Source organism: Hyla sarda, chromosome 13 (genome assembly GCF_029499605.1).
Source record: "Hyla sarda isolate aHylSar1 chromosome 13, aHylSar1.hap1, whole genome shotgun sequence".
In the NCBI taxonomy this organism is placed as follows: Eukaryota; Metazoa; Chordata; class Amphibia; order Anura; family Hylidae; genus Hyla; species Hyla sarda.
In genome coordinates, this window is record NC_079201.1 from 3,560,480 (window position 1) to 3,569,855 (window position 9,376).

The 9,376-nt window shown below is 43.6% G+C and overlaps 1 protein-coding gene across 1 annotated transcript in view; it reads left to right on the forward strand.

The window, feature by feature from the left end:
• The window catches only part of DNAH9 (dynein axonemal heavy chain 9), a 264,791-nt gene extending 258,604 nt beyond the window's left edge, over positions 1 to 6,187 (forward strand). The window contains exon 69 of the mRNA XM_056549442.1: positions 5,765 to 6,187. Within this exon, the coding sequence (XP_056405417.1) occupies positions 5,765 to 5,992 (228 nt within the window). The 3' untranslated portion in view covers positions 5,993 to 6,187. The remainder of the gene's footprint in view (positions 1 to 5,764) is intronic.
• Positions 6,188 to 9,376: the final 3,189 nt, after the last annotated feature.

Sequence of the window (9,376 nt, forward strand, 5' to 3'; positions counted from 1 at the left end):
TTATACGGCGAATACACCCCTATCGCGGCGGTCCCTGCGGCCATCAACGGCCGGGACCCGCGGCTAATACAGGACATCACCGATCGCGGTGATGCCCTGTATTAACCCTTCAGACACGGCGATCAAAGCTGACCGCCGCGTCTGAAGGGAAAGTGACACTAACCCGGCTGTTCAGTTGGGCTGTTTGGGACCGCCGCGATTTCACCGACTGAATAGCCAGGTTAGTGCTTACAGGACACCGGGAGGGACCTTACCTGCCTCCTCGGTGTCTTCTCCGTTCAGGGATCCCCTGTATGGCCGGCGCTCTCCTTCCTCGTCATCACGTCGTCGCATACGTGAGTCGGCGTGCGTAACGACGTGATGGCAGCGACGAAGAGCAAGGATACCCGCCCGGCAGCAGAGACGTTCCGGAGCGACGGGGACGCGGCGACAGCGATGGAGCGACATCCAGGGCAGCGGTGACGGGTCCGGAGCGGCGGGGACACGTGAGTATTACCTCCTATGCAGTGGGCTTCAATCTGCGGACCTCCAGATGTTGGTCGTTGGCTGTCCGGGCATGCTGGGAGTTATAGTTTTGCAACATCTGGAGGTCCGCAGGTTGAAGACCACTATTGGGTTCAAAATCTTAAATTTTTTAGATTTTGCACCTAAAAATAGGGTGCGTCTTATACGTCGGTGCATCCTATAGGGCGAAAAATACGGTATATATATATTTATTTTGCCCCACAAATATTTTGTTTCTGGTTTCGCCATAGATTTTATGGTGAAATGATTGATGGTATTACAAAGTAAAATTGGTGGCGCAAAAAACAAGCCCTCAAATGGGTCTTAAGGTGGAAAACTGAAAGGGTTAGAATTTTTAGAAGGTGAGGAGGAAGAAATGAAAGTGCAAAAATAAAAAATTGCCCAATCCTTAACCCCTTAAGGACGCAGCCCTTTTTCACCTTAAGGACTGAGCCCTTTTTCGCAATTCTGACCACCGTCACTTTACGAATTAATAACGTGAAAACGCTTTTACCGAATATTCTGATTCTGAGATTGTTTTTTCGTGACATATTCTACTTTATTTTAATGGTAAATTTTCGGCATTAATTGCATCCTTTTTTGGTGAAAAATCCCAAAATTTCTTGAAAATTTTACATTTTTCTAACTTTGAAGCTCTCTAATTGTAAGGAAAATGGATATTCCAAATAAATGTTATTTTTCTTCACAAACACAATATGTCCGCTTCATGTTGGCTTCATAAAATGGACATATTTTTGCTTTTTGAAAAAATTTGAGGGCTTCAAAGTAGAGCAGCAATTTTCAAAAATGACATGAAAATTGCTAAATCTGAAGGGACAGATGTTACAGAACTACAACTCCCAGCATGCCTGGGCAGTCGAGGCATGCTGAGAGTTGTAGTTTGGCAACATCTGAAGGGCTACTGTTTGGGCACCACTGTAACAGTGGTCTCCAAACTGTGACCCTCCAGATGTTGCAAAACTACAACTCCCAGCATGCCCCCCTAGTGGTTGCCACAGTAAAGATCAATTTACTTTCACTTTCAGTTCCCCCCCCACTGTCGATTCCCTACCTGAGCAAAGATCCAGCAGGCTCCAGCGAAGGTCCCCAGGCATCTTCTCCTGCAGGTACGGCCTCCATCTTCTTCCCAGAGCCCCTCGACATCCAGGAGCAGGCAGAACGTCATTGGTCAGTACTCCGTTCTGAGTAATGGCAGGGGATAGGAGTAGATCGCAGCTTTGCCACCTCACTCCTATCCTTTAGGCTGATCGGGGCTGTTGCTGACAGCTCCGATCAGCCCTATTTTCCGGGTGATCGGGTCACCAGAGATCCGATCAGCCCAGAATTGGAGAAAATCGCATGTCTGAATTGAGATGCGATTTTCTCCGATCGCCGACATGGGGGGGGGTTCTCAGGACCCTCCTGGGCGATGTGCCAGGGTGCCTGCTGGCATCCAGCTCCGGTCCCCAACCGGCTAGCGGTTGAGACCGGATTTCCCACGGGCGTATGGATACGCCCTCAGTCCTTAAGTACTCGGAATGCAGGGCGTATCCATATGCCCTGTGTCCTGAAGAGGTTAAGGGGTTATTATTATTTTATTAATTACAGATTCATATTGACCTTCATCAGATCATCTCTAAATACAGGACGACATGCTGGGACATAATGTCATAGTACACAAATCTACAGAGGAAGAGATGCATAAAACTAACAAAATAGTATAGTGAAATGAATACAGCATGTCCGCTCTTCATATATACAGCATGTCCGCTGTTCATATATACAGCATGTCCGCTGTTCATATATACAGCATGTCCGCTCTTCATATATACAGCATGTCCGCTCTTCATATATACAGCATGTCCGCTCTTCATATATACAGCATGTCCGCTGTTCATATATACAGCATGTCCGCTGTTCATATATACAGCATGTCCGCTGTTCATATATACAGCATGTCCGCTGTTCATATATACAGCATGTCCGCTGTTCATATATACAGCATGTCCGCTGTTCATATATACAGCATGTCCGCTGTTCATATATACAGCATGTCCGCTCTTCATATATACAGCATGTCCGCTGTTCATATATACAGCATGTCCGCTGTTCATATATACAGCATGTCCGCTCTTCATATATACAGCATGTCCGCTGTCCATATATACAGCATGTCCGCTGTCCATATATACAGCATGTCCGCTCTTCATATATACAGCATGTCCGCTGTCCATATATACAGCATGTCCGCTGTTCATATATACAGCATGTCCGCTGTTCATATATACAGCATGTCCACTGTCCATATATACAGCATGTCCGCTCTTCATATATACAGCATGTCCGCTCTTCATATATACAGCATGTCCGCTGTCCATATATACAGCATGTCCGCTGTCCATATATACAGCATGTCCGCTCTTCATATATACAGCATGTCCGCTGTCCATATATACAGCATGTCCGCTGTTCATATATACAGCATGTCCGCTGTTCATATATACAGCATGTCCACTGTCCATATATACAGCATGTCCGCTGTTCATATATACAGCATGTCCGCTGTTCATATATACAGCATGTCCGCTGTTCATATATACAGCATGTCCGCTGTTCATATATACAGCATGTCCGCTGTTCATATATACAGCATGTCCGCTGTTCATATATACAGCATGTCCGCTCTTCATATATACAGCATGTCCGCTCTTCATATATACAGCATGTCCGCTGTTCATATATACAGCATGTCCGCTGTTCATATATACAGCATGTCCGCTCTTCATATATACAGCATGTGCTCTGTTCATATATACAGCATGTCCGCTCTTCATATATACAGCATGTCCGCTGTTCATATATACAGCATGTGCTCTGTTCATATATACAGCATGTCCGCTGTTCATATATACAGCATGTCCGCTCTTCATATATACAGCATGTCCGCTGTTCATATATACAGCATGTCCGCTCTTCATATATACAGCATGTCCGCTCTTCATATATACAGCATGTCCGCTCTTCATATATACAGCATGTCCGCTCTTCATATATACAGCATGTCCGCTGTTCATATATACAGCATGTCCGCTGTTCATATATACAGAATGTCCGCTGTCCATATATACAGCATGTCCGCTGTTCATATATACAGCATGTCTGTTGTTCATATATAGTAGCAAAATAGAAAGGTAATAATTGTAAAGATATAACATAAAAGCAATTATCATAGTTAATGACTTGGTAGAGTGATACATAATTACCATATATACATCTTCTGTTGTACTTAGATAATTATATATCACTATACCAAGTCATTAGCTATGATAATTGCGTTTATGTTATGTCCGTACAATTATTATCTTTCTATTTAGCTTCTATATATGAACAGCGGATATTCTTGTATTCATTGTACCTCGATCTTCTGTTATTTTACTAGGTTTTCATTGTTTGTACATTTTGTGTATTATAACAACTATTCCAACCTGTATTTCGGTGTTTACAGATGATCTTATAAGGCCACTGATTGGGTGCATTCACACTATGGCGTATGTGGCTGGAGAGTGCGGTGAGGACGCGTGGACCTGTGGTGGCCTCATTGATGGCTATGTAGTCCGCGCAGAATTATGTTGAAAGAATTAACATCTCCAGGATGCACAGTTCCCTCAAATAAATGGGTGAACGGAAAAATGATTTACAACAATGTTAAATTCCTGCAGCTGAATTCTGCTCATAAATTCTGCTGTGTGAACGCATCCTAATACGGTAATGTGTTGAAACTGCATCCAAACCTCCTGCAGTAGTAATGACATCACTCAGATGAGAGGGAGCGTAAGCTCTGCTCAACGTTACCACAGCGGAGGGCGCCTAGTGCTTCGGTTCAGGCCATATACATGATTGTAACAGGGCTCAATCATGCAGCAGACCGCGCTATTACTGTTAATATAGCATATGCATTCCGAACAGAATCACTCGGCGCCCGCTGAATGTCACCCACTGGTAAAGTTGGGCAGGTCTTCCCGAATCCCTGTACACTTGTGTCTGCTGATCTGAGGGGTGTCCTTACTTCACATGAGAAGAGGGTACAATGAAAAGGGGCTGCTGACATATACTGGTAACTGGAGCAGTGGACCCCATTCACTTCTATGGGCTCTATGAACATTCAGCCACAGAAGTGAATGAGGTCTGCTGCTCCCGTTCCAGTATATGTCCGCACCCCGTTTTCAGTGGGATGCCGACCGATACATCAAACAAGATGGTAATGCAATGTGGACCTAGACCTACTGCTGTTTGGATGTAGTCTCAACACATCTGGTGAAAACTGCACCGTGTAAGATAGGCCTAAGGCCCTGTTCACACTACAGAGATTACACCCGGGATCCATCAAGGACATTTTTCCATGCAGAATTTCCTTAGTGTGAACATACCCTAAGGGCCCATTCAGATGGCAGAATATCCGTGCGCAGCAGGCGCTGACTAAATCAGTCAGTTCTCGGACCGCTGGGACATAGGCCATCTCTTTAGATGTCGGAGTGGATTCCGCTAAAAGAATGGCATGTCCAATTTTTAGCTGAGTCTGGAATTTGAATCTCTGCAACATCTTTTCTCTGCGGGAATTGTGCCGTGTGCACGGTGCGGCAGAATACTACTGAGAACAATGGGAGGCTGCTGCACTGGAATAGGGTGAATGGGGTCTAACACAACCCGAGGTATGTGGACATGGGACAATCTGAAAGTAAATCAGGATAATTCTCCAGCAAGTAACAATTTCTAACAATCTGACAATTTGAGCTCCACAGGCCGGTAAACACATTAATAAAAGGCGCGGCCCGCGGTCATTTATCATTAAAGTATCTGTTGTGCTTAAGAGCCAGAAATCTGCGTCTCCTCACATTCATCTCAATATTATCACATCATTTATCTAGGAATAAGGCCGCTCTTTTGGGTGTTTGAGCTGAATATATAAAGTCGAGTTCTCTGGTTATTGTTTCCATGGTGATTTATAATCAGATGTGATGTAATTCAGGAAGAGGGGAAAAAAGATTTATAAGCCGCTCGAGAAGACGACATTTTACTACTTAATGAGAAAAAAGTTATCATAAGAGCCGTGGTCCCCAACCTGTGGCCCTCCAGCTCCTGAAAGACTGTACTGCGGGTGAGGGCATGCTGGTTGTTGTAGTACTGCAACAACTTGAGAGCTGTAGGTTGCGTAACACTGATGTAGAGTAAGCGTATCTGATTTGTTCTCTCTCCTCTATAGACCAGCATCATCACAGACGCCAGACTCAAAGACCTGACCCCAGCCATGCCGGTCATCTTCATCAGGGCGATCCCTGTGGATAAACAAGACACCAGAAACGTCTACGCCTGTCCTGTGTATAAGACACGGCAGAGAGGACCAACCTACGTCTGGACATTCAACCTCAAGACTAAGGAGAACCCCTCAAAATGGGTCCTGGCCGGGGTGGCCCTACTGTTACAGATCTAGACACCTGAGTGCCTTCTGGTTCTTGGTTCTTTCATCAGACACTAGGAGACTCTGCACCTTATGAAGATCCAGTATTAGGAGCCGCCATGTATCCTCACATATAAGTTATTTGTAAATCTGTAATAATAAAGCATTTTCTTCTCTTCCATAAGTGTCTTGTATCTGATCCCTTCTCCTTCATGATGCAGTGCAGTAGATCCGTTCACACCAGACCCTAGTGATCTGTGACATCTCCCATAATGCATCACAGCAGAATAGGAACAAGTGTGAGAATAAGAGTCCTGCCCCTCCACGCTGCTAGGAAACCGGCAGATCTGTGAACACAGCGGTGACTGGAGAACGAGATGTGATATAAATGGCGCAGGCTGCAAGTAACCATTCACACAGCAAAGCACAGGGGTGTGAGGAAAAGAGAATGTTGCAGGCTCCCCCTAAGGACAGGCCTCCGCTGTCACATGATTGGTATTTGGTATCGGTACTTCCTTGAATCACGCTTAATAACTTCCCCTCTCCGCAGGTTTTGATAAATCTCCCCCATAATGTTTTGAATCAAAAACCACATCCAAAATATATAGGGGAAGATTTATCAAAACCTGTCCAGGAAAAGTGGCTAAGTAGCCCATAGCAACCAATCAGATCGCTCCTTTCATTTATCAGAGACCTTTTTTAAAACTGAAAGAAGCGATCTGATTGGTTGCTATGGGCAACTCGGCAACATTTCCCCTAGAAAGGTTTTGATTAATCTCCCCCATATTTTTTGTTTGCAAGTTAACTTTATTACATCCAAAAAACTACAATACTCTTTTTCTTTTATGGCTGGAATAATTACAGAGGGGAAAATGCTCACAGATGCCGGGCGACTCTACTAATGCCAATGCACCTAAGTAAAAAAGTCTTAATTACACCACTTTGTAACCCCTTTTTACTCCTTTCCCAAAAGGGGCATTCTGGGTAAAAGTAAGGCAATTAATAGCTGGTATAAACTGATCAATGTAGACAGTCTACACATCGGCCTGAGCCACTGTGATAAATCCAGGGCATCTAGTGTAAGTCTGCGCTAAGAATTACACAGAGTTAAATAAACACAGAATTGGGATAATGAAAGCTCCACCAGTGTAAGATTATTTACTGACTATTTTCCCATCGCTTCTGATGGGGCCATAATACATACACATTCACCTGTCAATCATTACGCTGTAGGTTCATACGACATTCATAGGGTGGTCGGCTCTGGGTACTCACTCAGGATCTGGAATAGGAATTCTCGGCAGGTTCTCCTCCTAATTGCACGGCGCTCTCGTTTCCCCCGTAGACGTTACAGCGGAGAATCTGTCTTGTAAGGAATAATCCAGATAAATTTGGTTCTTGCCGTTGATTAATTAAGCATGGCCGAACACTGATTCTACACGAGAGCGCTCCGTCCTGACTGTAAGGAGAGGAGACAGAAAAGGACAAACCGAGAGGGTGAAAGACATCAGGAAACTTTTAGACAACATTCCGCGGGTTTATGTTGCTTTGTGCTCCGATCACCAGTCTTAGCTTTAGTTCGTAGACAGTAGAACTTTTCCCATGAAAACACGTGACGGAGGTGAACGCTGACGCACGTATTAGACTCGGGTCTTTCTTGAACCTTTGATTCCACAGCTGCTACAATACAACAACTTCCAACATGCAGACTGCCCCATACTGCCTGTGCATGCTGAGCATTGTAGTTGGGAAACACGTGGAAAACCATAGCCATAGCCTTACAGCAGATTTCGGGGACTGTCTCCCACGCCTGGAAGCACGATGGTGTCTGATACAAACTGCAAGGCCAAAACCATGCCCATTTGCAGTCTTGCTGCCCTGATGTCAGCCGCTCTGCCACATGACTGCTACTTGTACAGACAAATTTTAGAGAGCAAGGAAAAGGAGAGAAGCAAAGCTTTTCCTGAGCAGGAGGAGAGGTATTTTTCTGTAAAGATCTCCCCCAGAGGTGTTGTAATATATTTCCTCTTACTGCACCAAAGTGGTGGAAACAAAGATAAAATGTATCTGTCAGGAACTGCAAGATGGCGGCCGAATATCATGGCGACGTATTTAGTGAATCCTAAGAATAACGATGGTTTCATTATTTAAACCTGAAATAAGGCCGGCGGAATGCGGATCTTAGAGCATTTTAGGCCTAATGCAGGATCTGAGGGGACAGGACACCATTTTATAGAATAGCCCTCACCCAGATCTCCATAGAGAACGACTGCTGCCTGTCCGCACCTTGGCCGGCTATGACACTGTATAACTTTACAATATGCACAATAAAGCAGCAATATCAAACCTTGGAACCAATACACCATTTACTGCAAGAAAGAACTTTTCACCTTTTTTTTTTTAAACTTTATTTACTTTTAAAGTGTATCATTAGCAAAAACTGTTTATATAATGTAGATAATACCTGTTAATGACAGGTGCACTTTAAGTAAATAAAATAAGAGAATTGGAAACCCAAAGCAGAGGGTATATGGGGGAAATGGAAAAGCCCAAAACACAATCGCCGAGGGGATTACCATCAAAGTCTTCAATCAGCAACTGGGAAACAACAAAAAGCAATCTGATTGGTCCCTGTCCCCACTGAATTACAGATTTGTTCACCCAACTTAGTATTAAAAAGGATTTTCAGCTATTTTAATAAAAGGTCCCATCTTTTGGTCTAGTTAACATCTTACAAGTATTCTGGGGTCACGGCTCCTTTTCCTTATTACAGAGCTTAAAGGGGTACTCTGGTGAAAAAAAAATTCCTATCAACTGGCTCTAGATAGTTAAATATTATTATTTTTTTATTGAATTTTTATTAAGGAATAGACAAATTACATAAATAGCATAGAACATATAACATGTAACCTAACTATAATCCCTTACTCCTTCACTTTTACCTCACCCCCCCCAACGACCAATTGAGGAGAAAAAAAAAATCTTAAATCTTAATCCTACCAGTACTTATCAGTTGCTGAAGCTGAGTTATTCTTTTCTGTGTTCTCTGCTGACACCTCTGTCTGTTTCAGGAACTGTCCAGAGTAGGAGCAAATCGAAATAGCAAACCTCTTCTACTCTCGACAGTTCCTAAGACAGACAGAGATGTCAGCGGAGAAGACTGTTGTCAGACAGAAAAGAACAACTCAACTTCAGCAGCTGATCAGTACTGATAGGGTTAAGATTTTTTTATAGAAGTAATTTACAAATATGTTTAACTTTGTGAGCCAATTGCTATGAAAAACAAATTTTTCACCTGAATACCTTTTAATTATCTCTATAAGTATCAAAGTAAATATTAAATGCTGCACACAGCCACCAGTAGGTGGTGCTCTCTCTGCACAGCATATTACTGCTCGAATTCAAAAGGTGTTCCCA